The 14479-nt window shown below is 38.7% G+C and overlaps 1 protein-coding gene across 3 annotated transcripts in view; it reads right to left on the reverse strand.

Moving 5' to 3' along the window:
• LOC146003823 (acyl-CoA Delta-9 desaturase-like) overlaps positions 1 to 14479 on the reverse strand; it is a 60928-nt gene that overhangs the window by 11821 nt on the left and 34628 nt on the right. For all 3 annotated transcript variants that reach the window (XM_083142247.1, XM_083142248.1, XM_083142246.1), the window contains exons 2-4: positions 11178 to 11402; positions 7505 to 7635; positions 5843 to 6048 (exon numbers count right to left, since the gene is read on the reverse strand). In XM_083142247.1, coding sequence (XP_082998373.1) covers positions 5843 to 6048; positions 7505 to 7635; positions 11178 to 11394 — 554 coding nt within the window. In that variant the 5' untranslated portion in view covers positions 11395 to 11402. The remainder of the gene's footprint in view (positions 1 to 5842; positions 6049 to 7504; positions 7636 to 11177; positions 11403 to 14479) is intronic.

A 14479-nucleotide genomic window follows, 5' to 3' on the forward strand; every position in this document is an offset into this window, starting at 1 on the left:
AGATTGTCTACGTAGTCTATGTAAACTACAACCCAATATAATCTACGCGTAGATTACGTGTAGACAACGCGTGTAGACGTAAACTTACAGTGTACGGCACATCACTGCCTACGACTGATGACGTTGCATGTAGACTAAGGATCTTTGCGCAGGCCTTGTATGAAAGAAGGCGCTGGTCAAGCACGATTTCTATTAAGCTGATTCACAGTGCGATGCCTGATTTCGCAACACCAACGAACACACAATGACGATGGAGAAGAAAGTTATGAGCTCTATCGTATGGAACAGCAGTTGGTCAAGCTTTGAAAGCTTCTCTCTATGTGTGAAAATTAGCTACATTCAAAACTGAGATACGAGTATAACACTTTCGCTTCGTGGTTGTCCAATTTGAATGAACCTCTTCGTGTTATTTCGTCAGATAACCCTGGAGAGTGGTTACGCACTGCAGACTCGAAACAGATACATGACCTACCAGCGCAATTGAGATTATTGGTCTTGCTTTGTTTAGATCTCTCTCTCTCTCTCTCTCTCTCTCTCTCTCTCTCTCTCTCTCACACACACACACACACACACACAAATAGAGAGAGGCCCAAGTAAGGAAATTGATTTCTTGATTTTTGTTAGTTAGCGTCACTTTTCTGTCATTATTGGCTAATCGCGACGATGAGAATGAATAATGATGGAATTGACAAAAGGACACTCACAAGAACACCCATGCTAAGGTTGGGCTTAGATGCATTGGTGAAGTCAAACTAACAATTCATTCCTATCAATTCCTGGCAGTGCATCCTGGACTTCATTTTGCAGACTAACGAATCTCTGGCGTCTTGACCTACGACCAGTATAATCCTTGTAGGACTCTTGTGTGCTGTTTTCCTGTGTGTGCTCAGCTTCAGCTCTTAACCCGGGTAAGAATATTTTAGTCCCCTCGACATTACAGTAATGTTATATTAAAGGGTCTAACCAATTTGAACGTCAGAACTTTGAAAGAGTGTTGTGGCAACACTGACTCGAATGACAAGATGGAACTGTGACATCTGTGTGCAGTAGTCTGTGGCAAGTTATCATGGAGAGATACACAATGCAACAACGCATAGAAACTATTCGAATTTATTATCAAATTTCGTGTTCAGTTCGACAGACATTTCGTGCATTGAGAGGAATTTATGGTCAACATAATCCACCGACAGAACAAACAAAACTGTAGGATTTGGGCAGATGGAAATCCGAAAGTGATTCTGGACGTACCCCTTCATCCGAAGAAAGTGACTGTGTGGTGTGGTTTTTGGGCCAATGGCGTGATCGGGCCTTATTTTTTTTGAGGACCAGCATGGAAGTCACGTGACTGTCAATGGGGAGCGATACAGGAATATGGTGGCGCAGTTTCTGTGGCCTAAACTGGCAAATCTTGACATGAACAATGTGTTTTCCAACACGACGGTGCAACTTGCCACACAGCTCGCCAAACAATGTGATTATTGAAGGAAAAGTTCCCCGGACGAGTTCTGTCCAGAAAGGGTGATGTCAACTGGCCACCCAGATCATGTGATCTAACCCCCTTGGATTATTTTCTATGTGGTTATGTCAAATCTAATGTCTATGAGACTAAGCCACGCACAGTTCGTGACCTGAAACGGAACATTGAGGCTATACCGCTCAATATGTGTGCAGACGTGCTGGAAAATTGGACATTCAGAATCCATTCCACCCACCGAAGCAGAGGAGGACATTTGAACGATTATTGTTCAAGACATAATGCCATTGTTTGCTCTTGAACATAAAATAAAAATATGTCATTATCACTTGTGGTTTTCATTCTATTTAATTTTAAAGATCTGACGTTCAAATTGGTAGACCCTATAGTTATATTTTAGTTGTATTAAGGGGGCTGGACCCCGTATAATGTGAAGGGTACAAGATAGCCTAAGTGCTGACGCAGCCAAAATTTCAAATCCAATCAATCAATCGAGCCCATGAATTACTTCACTTTTAACTGTCAGATAGTGCAGTAAACTTTATATTGTACCTCCAATCATGATAATGACCTCCGTGGCGGAATGGTTAAATAGTACGTTAGGACGTCAAGGGTTCCGGTATCGAATCCCGACCTGGCATCAATTTCACCATATCATCACTAGAGCCCGGGTTTATAAGTGAAATGCATATTCCTTTCCAGACTTCTAATGGTAAGAAGAAAGGTTATACTTCGTATTACATACCTTGATGAGCTATTTAACTAAGGTTGAAAGTGCTTATAAATGCTTATTTCTGCAGGAAACGGTTATGCTTGCTTATTTTATGATTTTGGTTAAAAATAGCATAGCCCAAATCTGTCATATTTCAATCCTATTTCAATCACACGACGGCATCGGGATGACGAGATCAATGCTTGTAAATATCCGCACTGGAGAAACAGCATCCAAGAAAAGATACAGTACATCCATCATCATTTATTCCAAATTACCTGATATTATAACACAGTTGAAAGTTGGAAATAATACATTGCAACATTCGCTTTCTCTTATTGATGAAATTTCGGTAACGTTGTCTTCAGAAACTCACGGTTTTGGCAAACTTGTGTCCGACAAGCTCAGTCAGGAATTACTGAAAAATCCCGGTTACAAAACACCGTGTCAAATTTATAAAAATATTTCTGGTGAAGAAACAGACATTCAAGAGGAATTCACCGAAGAAGAACTGTGGTGTTTTTCACATGTGCCTGTGATGTCATGCTACGTGGAAAGAACATTTTCACTGTACAAATCATTCCTCACTCAAAGACACACCAGCTTCACACAAGAGAATCTCAGGATGACCTTCCTTACATACTGTAACAGCTTTGAATAAGGTAAGAGATCTAATAAACAAATATTTTTTCCAGATTTTCCTGTACTTGTTTATGCTTATCTTGGTGCTTATTTTTTTCATTTCTTGTGCTTATTAACTTACTTATTTTACTGTTTGATTGTGCTTATAAATCCGGGCTCACCACTCATCCTCATCTTCGCGATTAGTGACAGAAAGGCGAAGAAAAATAAACCAAATCAATCAACCAATCATAACTCCCAGTTGCGCACCCCCGGAAGGGTCCTCACCAACAACTCCCAAACCAGTAGGTTCGAAAGGTGTTCAGTTTCAATCCAGTGACTGATTGGCCCAGAAAAAGGAAAGCTTGCACGTGACATTTGTAGACTCAGACCTGATGAACTAATAGTAAGGATCAGAGAAGAAACCAGAGAGGAAAAATTTGCACAGAGTGAAACTGATGTATCAAGGAGTTCGTGTGCGTCGAATTCAGATCAGAGAATCTTAAATCACTCCAAGGAGCTCGGAGTTAGTATTCTGTGTGTTCTGGACTCGGTAAACTTCCCGTTCCCTATTAAAACGGAGCTAAAGATTTGAGCCTTCTTATTGGCGGGTTCTATTAGTCTCGCTAATTTATAAGCCGTGGTGGTCAGTATGACGTGTGGCTGCCTGTCGGGAGACTGGGGTTCGATTCCCGAACTGGGCGGGACTTTTTCCAGCCCTCTGAGGCTCGTAAGAAAGCTATTACGACATGTTTTATCACTAGGGAGTGGAAGTTGTTGACCTGAAAAACATAGGTATATGACCTATAGAATGTCCTAAAAGAATGGGAAAAAATGACGAAAAAAATGCAAAAAATGACCATTAAATTTGTTAGTTTCAGATTAAAAATTGAAATGGAAAGGAAATTAAACAAAATGCAATCTTGCTTTAAAAAAAAGGCACCAAATGAAAGCACATGCACATTAAATTAAAATATGCAACGAGGATTTCCAATGGAAAAATCTTATCTTAAATCTGAGTTTACCCCAGACGGACACCTGGTGCTTTCCCCCGACACTGTCACCAGTTCACTATTTCTTTTGCTCGTAAATTGCAATCCTGCGAGATATATATATATATATATATATATATATATATATATATATATATATAGGCATATGTTCACCTTGGTGAAAAGAATCAAGAATATTACCAAAATGAAAGAAGTGACAAAATATGACGAAACAATACACCGAATGTTGCGAAAAATGACGGGGAAATGCCGAAAATCGGGGGAAATGACCTAAAACCTGAAAATTGGCAAAAAATACAAAAAACATGAGTTTAAAATTACCTTTTTTGGGTTCTAGACAAAGTGTAATATTGTGTATATTTAATGGGCATCGTGTCCGAGATGTCAGAAAAAATATGACATTTCATCAAAGAAAAATATAATATACTGCTGGACAAAAAAAACCGGACACTTGCATTTTTTGTGATAACGCAATGGGTCGATAAAAGCTCTGGTACAAGGGCTAACTAAATGTTGCAGAAACTGAATTAAGTACGAATGCATAAACAAAGTCCGAGCCTATGAATGGTGCATATGGTACTACATGATCTGCCGAACATTCTGTAATATACCTGCGAGCTGTTATTGCAATTCAGATGTCAAATATTAAAGTGTCCGGTTTTCATTGTCCAGCAGTATAGAATGTGACCAATTTTATTTTTAGAAATAACAATACAAATTAAAATATGTATTGTGATGTTAAAATATAGGCGGTCCTCCTCGTTGGCATATCACCGGCTGAACATTACTTTGTCGTATGTCCATCTGCACTAGCTTTCAGGAGAGCCGATTAACGTGTGACTTACGTGGATTTGAAATACACTACAAGATTTGCACAAATATTTTATTATTGTTGATAAATGCACACTATCTGAGAATCAGATACGTCGCTTCGGAACGTGACGCATTAACATGTACGGAATACCATAACGTGATGAACGCATTTCAGACGTAAAATGGAGATACGACAAACCAGCATTCAGCCTGCGTCGTCGCCTTGTAATCAAGGGGTCCTTGTTGTCAAGGAATCGGTTGAGGCACATAGTGGTTCAGATCCCACTTCAAACTGTAAGTCCAGTCCCGATTAGCCAATGTGTGCATGAAGTGGACTTAAAAACAAAAATTTGAAAAATAGCATAGGTGCAGTCTCGATTAGCTTACCTGTGCATAAAGTAGACTTAAGACAAAACTTAAAACTCTTGTCATAAATATAGTCCCAAAATATTATCACGAAATAGGAGTTCAGGGAGTGGGGAGAAATATCCTCTTCCCTAAAGGTCTTACTCCTCGATGGCGTAGTTCTAACCCCGCCGGGACACATTGCATACAGTAGTTCGGATCCCATTTTAAGCCGTAGGTCGACTCCCGATTAGCATATCTGTGCATAAAGTAAGTTTTAACTCCATTTAAGGTGAAATTTAGCTTTTTTTATGCGCAATAGGTTTGGCAACATTTCCAGGATGGCCGTTGAAGACAAGGAGAAATGCGTTACTCTTATGGGAGTGTTATTTTATTTGTTCTCTTGGGAATATCAAACTTCCGATGGCATAGAAAAATGTATCAACGGAAAGAGGACAGATTGAAGATGTGATTGAGAAGCGGATTCCATTTGATTAGCAGTAACTTAAAGTTGAAGTTGTTGCGGTTTTACCCCCAAAAGAAATGCATGGGATTAATATTTTTTAAATGTCTAAAAAACGCTTCCACTTGCAACATGCGGAGAAATTCATACTCTTTTGCACACCTTGATTTTTTCTTCAGTAGCATTGTCCATTCCGACTATATTGAAATTAATGCACGACTGGTGGCAAACTGCAACACTTCGCCTAAAATATATTCAGCTGTGTTATCACTACCGTCCCTTCTAAGTGGTAAGAATTTGTATCAGCATTGGATTTGCCAATAGCAGAAACTTAGTTGTTTGCAGGGTTGCCAGGTGCAGCTATATTTACACTAAACACTAAATTTTCGTATGTTACCTACCTCCTGTTGAGTTCCACAATGGGGTTTGCCTTGAGGTCACTCATGTCCACCGTCTTTCCCTTCTCCTTGACTTCGGGGTGCTTTTCCATCATCAGCCACCCTATGTGCGAGAACCAGAAACCGCGCCTTGAATTGTGGGGGTCTGCGTCGGTCTCGCTGAACTTATGGTGCACCCTGTGGTCCCTCACCCACTCGTAGATGCTGTTCTGTAACAGAAGATGCACGTGGATTACATTACATAAGCGGAAGCAATATCAGTGTAAAATTTTAGCATATTCTTATGTGAGAATTCACATACTAAATTCACAAATTCAGAATCAAAAAGAAAACACCATCTCAATATATAGCGTAGTGGTAACGTCGTCGCCTTGTAATCAAGGGGTCTCGGGTCTGATACCGGGTGGAAGCAAAATAGTGGTTCGGATCCCACTTTAAACTGTAGGTCCGGTCCGATTATCCTTACTGTGTATAAAGTGGACTTAAAACACAAAATCAATCCATCAGTCAATCAAACTATCTTAATATTGCCTGATTCCCGGGGCGGAGAGATTAGCACAGCGCACTACGACAACCGAGATCCCGGGTTCGAATACCGGCCTGATTAATTTGTGAGTGTGCCTTCATCAGTTTCATCATATCATAACTCATTAGCATCTTCACGATTAGCCAAGGCTTCCCCGATGGCGCAGTGGTAGCGTTGTCGCCTTGTAATCAAGGTGTCCCGGGTTCGATACCCAGTGGAGGCACATAGTGGTTCGGATCGCACTTTAAACTGTAGGTCCGGTCCCGATTAGCCTTACTGTGCATAAAGTGGACTTAAAACAACAAATCAATTAAATCAATCAATCAACGATTAGCCAAATGTGGCAGAAATTCGAAGTAAAATCAAATCAATCAATCAATCAAATCATCATACAAGTCTATCCGGTGGCAATCGAAATGCATATGGGTTCGAATCCCGGTCTGAGTATTGTTGTGTTTACTGAATGTCTCTTTATCAAGTTCATCTAATCGTTACTCATTATCATCGTCGTGATTATCCAAAAGTGGTAGAAAGCGACGTAAAATAAGAAAAGAGTCACTGAAAGCGAGTAAATGACTGAAAGCAAGACGAGATTTCCCCCTGCTCGAAAGAAATAATCGACTAAATACAGAAAGTTGAAAATTGTCCCGGTGAAAGAGCAATGGAATAAATAATATATGACAAAATTATATGACAAATTTGGGCCTCCCTATTGGCGCAGTGGTAGCGTCGTCGCCTTGTAATCAAGAGGTCCCGGGCTCGATACCCGGTGGAGGCACATAGTGGTTCGGATCCCTCTTTGAACAGTAGGTCCAGTCCCGATTAGCCTTACTGTGCATAAAGTGGACTCAAAACATCAAATCAATCATATATGACATATTTATGACAAAAATTGTCCCAAACGGGCAGCAAAATTAAAACTATAGATTAGAACTAAGTGACACGGCCTGCCACAGCGCCTTTTTCATTGGATGACGCGTGGTCAGCTCATTGAATCACTTCGCCGATAACCGCAAACAACACTATAATCGAAACTCCATAATCCTAAATTACCCCAAACCACGTAAATCTTTCTCTCACACACACATACACATATTCTTATGTTAGAAAAGCGAGAAGAAGAGGTATGGGAAACCTACCTGTCCGGCCATGGAAAAGAAGAAGGTGAGTATTAGCTCTAGGGGCCACTTAGCCTTGTACGTCTTGTGGGCCCAAAGTCTATGTCCGCCCGCGGTCACTCCGACGCCAGAGGAAATGATCAGTGCCAGAGCTGAAATGAAAACAGGAAATTATAAGTGTTTCTAACAAATATTGAGATAATGTCATAAGGTTAGCACACATTTTTTAATATTGCAATGTGTAGTTTCTTGGAACACGATGTGAATTGTACGTATTTTAACGTTCACTCACATACAAAGAGAGAGAGTAGAGAAGGAACTGATAAAGGTATGAAAAAGAAATAAGGAGAGAGAGATACAGGAAGAGGGGATAGAGAGAGACAGATAAAGAGAAATAAGATAATGCTACAGAGGAGTATAGAAAGAGAGAGAAAGATGAAGTTACAGAGAGACAAGGGGAGAGAGAAGAGGAAAATACTCACAGAAAATACAGAAGAGGGGTTTAACTAGAGATAGAGAGAAAAGATATAAAGATAGATATATATATAGGGATAGACAGAGAGAGAGAGAGAGAGAGAGAGAGAGAGAGAGAGGAAGGTACAAGAAACAGGGAAAAATAGGAAAGATAGAAAATACTAGAGTGTGGGCGGTATAAGATACACGCGCGCGCGCACACACACACACCAGAGAGAAAGAGAGAGAGAGGGAGGAGAGAGAGAATAGAACAAAATATACAGAGAACGAGAGAGAGAAAGAGAGAGATGAAACCTAAGGGTAACGCACAGAGAAAGGAAAGCTAAAAAACACACACACACACAGAGAGAGAGAGAGAGAGAGAGAGAGATTGAAGGGAGAGTTAAAGACTCGGAGTTAGAGAAATAGAGAGAGAAGAGAGAAATAGAGAGATGATAGCTAAACATACACACTGAGATAGAAGAAAGCTAAAGATGCAGAGAGAGAGATAGAGAGAGAGAGAAAGAGAAAGAGAGTGAGAGAGAAATATAGAGAGATGAAAGCTAAAGATACACACAGAGATAGAAGAAAGCTAAAGATGCAGAGAGACAGAGAGAGAAGAAAGTTAAAGATGCAGAGAGAGAGAGAGAGAGAGAGAGAGAAGGAGAGAGAGAAAGAAAGAGAGAGAGAAATAGAGAAAGAAGAGAGAGAAAAAGAGAGATGGAAGCTAAAGCTACACACAGAGATAGAGGAAAACTATAGAAGCAGAGAGACAGAGAGAGAAGAAAGTTAAAGATGCAGAGAGAGAGAGAGAGAGAGAAATAGAGAGAGAAGAGAGAGAGATGAGAGCTAAAGATACACACAGAGATAGAAGAAAGCTAAAGATGCAGAGAGACAGAGAGAGAAGAAAGTTAAAGACAGAGAGAGAGAGAGAGAGAAAGAGAAATAGAGAGAGAAGAGAGAGAGATGAAAGCTAAAGATACACACAGAGATAAAAGAAAGCTAAAGATGCAGAGAGAGAGAGAGAGATAGAGAGAGAGAGAGAAATAGAGAGATGAAAGCTAAAGATGCAGAGACAGAGAGAGATAGAGAGAGGGAGGGAGGGAGAGAGAGGAGGGAGATTATGATCGGAATTAGAAAAGCGTGATAATGAGAGAGAGAGAGAGAGAGAGAGAGAAGTGAGATAAAGATACGCTCAAGCACAAACACGAAGAGGAAGATAGAGAGCAAGAGAGAAAAGGGTTATTAAAGATACAGAGAAAAAGGGATAAAAACACAGAATTGGAAAGAGAGAGAGAAAAGGGATAAAGCACAGAGAGATGGAAAGAGAGAGAGAGAGAGAGAGAGAGAGAGAGAGTGGAAGGACATAAATAGAAAGAGGGAGAGACAGAGTATAAGAGATATAGAGATAAGAAATATAAGAAAGTAAGAAATACGGAACGAAAACCAAGGAACTTTTAAATTTCCTATTGCACGCTTCATCCGTAAACAGTTTCATTTAAGTTTCGTTTGCACGCAAATTCATTTGTTAGGATGTTTTTCCTTGCACGCAAAATTACTTTGCAAGGGTCATACTTCCTGTTGACAACCATGGCTCCCCATTAATAACTGCGAACGTAATGATAAACGAGCATGGATTTTGAAGACTTGTAATTTTCTTAGTAATATGATGACGCAAGAGCCTGCGAATTACTCCATAGTTACTTACGTTACACATTCATACCTTGAGCATACACGATCATATGCTCAAGTACAAGAAAGATATTTGACATGTCAATATAAATATACCATACCCTAAGTTTTAACCCCGTACTCGAACATTCTACTGTTATTGTTGCAAATAAAGTACAACTCAGAATCTATTCTCCATTAATTTATCGAATATAAGACTGTCATCTTATTAATCATGCATGTGTCAGGCAGTGCTACAGAGCTTGTAAGTTAAAATACTATTAACAGTTGACTTTTGCAGACATGCACTGTATATGAAACGTCTTTAAATTCTTTAATATTTACATTTAAACTGTAAAACTGCTTTCTTTTAATTATTGCTTTATTTTCATTGTTGTCGATTTATTTATTTTTCGAGCTCCCTCTATGAACAAAATAAGCTAATTGCAACTGGACTGATATTTTTGTTACATAGCGTCACTTTTCTTCCAGTTTTGGCTAATCGCAAAGATGGGGATGAGTGGTGATATGATGAAATTGATGAAGAGACACTCAAAGAACACCGATAACCACTCCGCCGTGGAGATCGGCGATACTTCTTCAGCAATATTATGTTTTCACAATAACAATCAGAGACTATGTAACAATGGAAACATTGTTTAGAAAAAGACTCTTGGAAAACCGGACGTAGCTAGCTATACATTTATAGTTTACGTTCTATGACGTCGAACATAGAAATATCATTCTTCTGGGTTTTGGTCAATTGCGCCGCAGAGGGGAGCCAGGGGGTACTTGCTCCCGTTGATATCTGGCAAACCTTCACATAATTCAAATGGTGAAATAAATAGTGGGCTCCAGCCTGGACTCAACAACAACGCTAATGTGCTTTTCAATTCAATTTCAATTATATGATTTGTAAATTTATTATAATAAAAAAAAATAATAAAAGATAAATATGAGTTTTTATTACTGAAGGTCAAGATATGAAATCTTTCTCTGCCCCTCAGTGCTCGAAGTGGAAATTCGTAACTGGGGAGATGCTTTGCCCAGTTTGGGGAAAGATGAGGGAGATGCTTGTATGGGCCAACATAGAGAAATTGCAGTGGGTGGGAGGATGCCTATGCGAATTATCCTAGTCGGTGGATGTTTTATGAGAATTTTCTTAACTGGGGGATAGTATCCCCCATGTTCCCTTCATTTTGATCACTGCTGCACCCCCCCGAGATAAAATCCTGCGTGCGTTCTTGTTTGTGGTAACTCATGCAACCATTCATTCTATGGATTAAGTGGTATAATCTGAATTTCTGATATGGTTCCTGCTTTTTACGCTCAATTTTTCCAACATGACCTTTTCTTTCCTTTTGGCAATTCTGCTAAAATTCTCATTAACTGAATTTTACTTCTGTTAGCAACTACCATCTCTTCTAAATTGAAAATGGATGTTCCAGTGTAGGGTAGAGTGACCAGTTCGCCCCCCCCCCCCCGTCACTACTGATGTCTACAAATTAAGAATTTTGACTCATTCAAAGTGAAACTGTTCAAGATAATAGATATGACAAATTGTCCATACTCCAAAGATTGGTGGAAGCCATGGAAGACGTCATGGATCTGTAAATGCCCCAGACCGCGAGTAGATGAACGATGCCTATGTTGAAGACGTTGAGCCAGATGATTCTCTGCTTCGGATATTTCTTATCCTTCATTCCCTCCACTGCATCCCTGGCAACATCATCCTGCACCTTCTCAGCCAGTCTTGGCGTTATACACGTTGTATTATTTGGCGGCATGTCGGTAGCTGCAAAAAAGACACAAAAACATGAGGTTAAAGCATCATATTTTTTCGAAACTTTATATTTAAGCTCATATCTTTGATAACATTTTCCCTCTGAATAAATTGCTGCTGGCTAATCTAAATATTTAAGGAGTTGCAATTAAACAGCTAATTAAAATTATTACAACATAAATTGCTTTATTATACTTTAATTAATTCATTTAGGACTAATTACTGTGTATTAAAAGCACTAACAATGATCTACTTATTAGCTTCAAGTGGTTATCCGTATCCAACAAAAATTATATCACATTGTGCTGCCACCTATGAGTAGAAACTACAAACTTAATATTTTGTCTACTTGGATCATATCTAATGCCTGTGGGGCTCGAGCCCACCTAATAATTTGTCTGTTATTATATTTATTTTTTGAAATAAAGTACCCGAGCTTAGGAAAAGAAAATGTTTCATCATTATTCACCTAAAGAATTATCACAACTTAATTGTGTAATAAAAATATTTCATAAGAATTTGTTACTTTTCGAATATGATACTTTTCAGGATCTTATATCATTTATGCTATCCTTGGTCACATCGTTATTAGCATAATAAGGACTTATAATCAGGATGGGGGTCGATAGGACTAAATTCTCCAAATAGGCAGGCAAATAAGCACCGAAAAATACAAAATAGGGACTAAAATTGATAAACATCGACAGATTTTTCATTTCAGGCACTAAAAAAAAGAGTTCTAGGCACTTAGGCTTAAATAGACAAAAACAGCCACTATAGAATTAATGTATTCCTTTCAGAATGATCTGAGACGACTTTTCAACGTGAAAGCCTACACTTTCTGGACAAGGGACAGGTGATTGGGTGCCAGAACTGGGGGAGGGGGAGAGGGCATGACAGTTTACTTTGCATTGGTGGACAAGGCTTAGAGCATTAGGAGGCCATAGTACGGAAGCAAAGTTGGCAAAAAATGGGGAGCAACTGTCCCCCAATGCACCCCTAATCTACGCTACTCCATATATTGTTATATAATATTATACAACAAATCTTCGAGTTCAGCCCACCCAATGATTTTTAAAAGTTCTGAACAGATGAAGTTGATGAAAACACACACACACAATTAACCCAAAACCAGACATACTGGGAACTTACTCGTTGTAACGTTACAAGATACCGTTACACAAAAATAACATGTTGTTATTGCTTCACACAAAAAGTAATGCGTTACATTGTCATGGACGTCCGCAGGATTTTTTCCAGGGAGCGGCAAGGAAGGTATTTTTTCCAGGGCAGGCAAACAAGTCACATTTTCCCCGAAAAGAGTGTAGTTCCCTAAAAAAAAACATTGCTTAAATTTGAATTTATGGTGTTAATGCAATAATTAACACATATTATTGTGGCTAAAGTGAAATTATATGTGTGATATACATATTTTTTTTACTTTCATTTTCCAGGAGGGGCCACGGCCCCCCGCCCCCCCTTCCGGACGCTCATGTACATTGTCATAAAATGTGGATATTCCCAACTTCTCTCTTCATTGTCAATCAATATTAATGTTAACAGAGAGGTTAGATATTGTCCGGTAGATGGCACAAGTGTGCGACACATTTATATGTATTAGAAAGAGAGTTTAAGATCATAGTTTTATCTCGTTGTTACTACATAAAATAATATATATTTTGAAAATTTGTGGTCAGATAACAATTTAGCATAATTCATAAAGTATATCTAGCTCGAGCAATGCAACAAACTGAGACATGTTAGACTATAATTAGATAAATAACTATTTGTTGTCCATGAAGTTCCATCCGATCACCTATGTATGCTGTCAATTTCGTCACATCCATCAATTCCAATAAGCAAATAAAATTGCCAAGGGTAACGTCGTCTTCTATTAATCAAGGGGGCGCCGGGTTCGATACCCGGTGGAAGCACATACTGGTTCAGATCCCAGCTTAAACCGAAGACCCAGTCTCGATTAGCCTATCTGTGCATAAAGTTGACTTAAAAACTCCCACTGCTAGAAGTGACAGTAAAATTTACAATAATAAGCTATATGGCTAAAAATTAATGGTCTGCGTGTCAATTTACGAAAAGGGGAACACAACAGTATTTTTTTATTATTTAAATTTGAAATTTTTATCATGCAAAAGGATAGATAATGATCAGAAATTGCAGTTCAGTGTACCATAAATATATTATAAAAACCGAATCAATAAAATTGCATTAATTATGTTAATCATTTAATGACCGTTAATACTTTTAAAACGTTCATGGTCATTTTGTTATGGTAGTTGGGTGGTACCGAAAATTAATCATTTTATTGGTCATTTCTCCAATTGATTTTTAATAGTGCATTTCCTACAATAATCGTGGCGCACAAAAATGAAACGCAGAAGTGGCAAAGGATCATGGGCTTTTAAAATTCCTTTATATTGTGATAATATCAAAGTAAAAAATGTCAAGTCCTTGCTTATGTCATTAAAGAAGGTAGGAGTTTCTAGGGTTGAAATAACGTCTTCCATCATAACCCTATTTTCAATACTGTATTTTAACGGGAGTACAAGTCTGTATGGCAGACTGCAAAGGAAGCCGCGTGAGGTTATGTAACAGTGCTCGAACATAAACGAATAGTTCCTTGAAGAAACGAGAACATTTTGAATGCCAAGAATTGAAAGTCAAGTTAAGAAGTTTAATGAATATTTTTTTTAATCAAGTGAGTCTATATTTTAAAGTTTACAAGTTTTATTAATACATAGCATGCAATTAGTGGAAGTGAAGTGCCATGATAACAAAACTGTTAATAATAGTAATAATAATAATAATAATAATAATAACGTTGGCAAGGCTCACAGGATAGCTTAGAGGCCCGAATTTTATAAACCCTCCCTGCTCACAGTGGTTTTCCCTCAGTAATTACGGGCAAATGCTTTTATTACTTAAGCGAAAGGGCACGAACATTTCCCACCTCTTTCTTGTACCTAATCTTTGCTCGTTTTCTCATCTCCACATCGCGGTTAACCTACTGGAACAAATGTGAGGCATTCACCGAATCAAATCTGTTCCTCTGTGGTGCGAAAGTTAAGCAC

This window comes from Lepisma saccharinum, chromosome 20 (assembly GCF_977018435.1).
Source record: "Lepisma saccharinum chromosome 20, izLepSacc3.1, whole genome shotgun sequence".
NCBI classification, from domain to species: Eukaryota; Metazoa; Arthropoda; class Insecta; order Zygentoma; family Lepismatidae; genus Lepisma; species Lepisma saccharinum.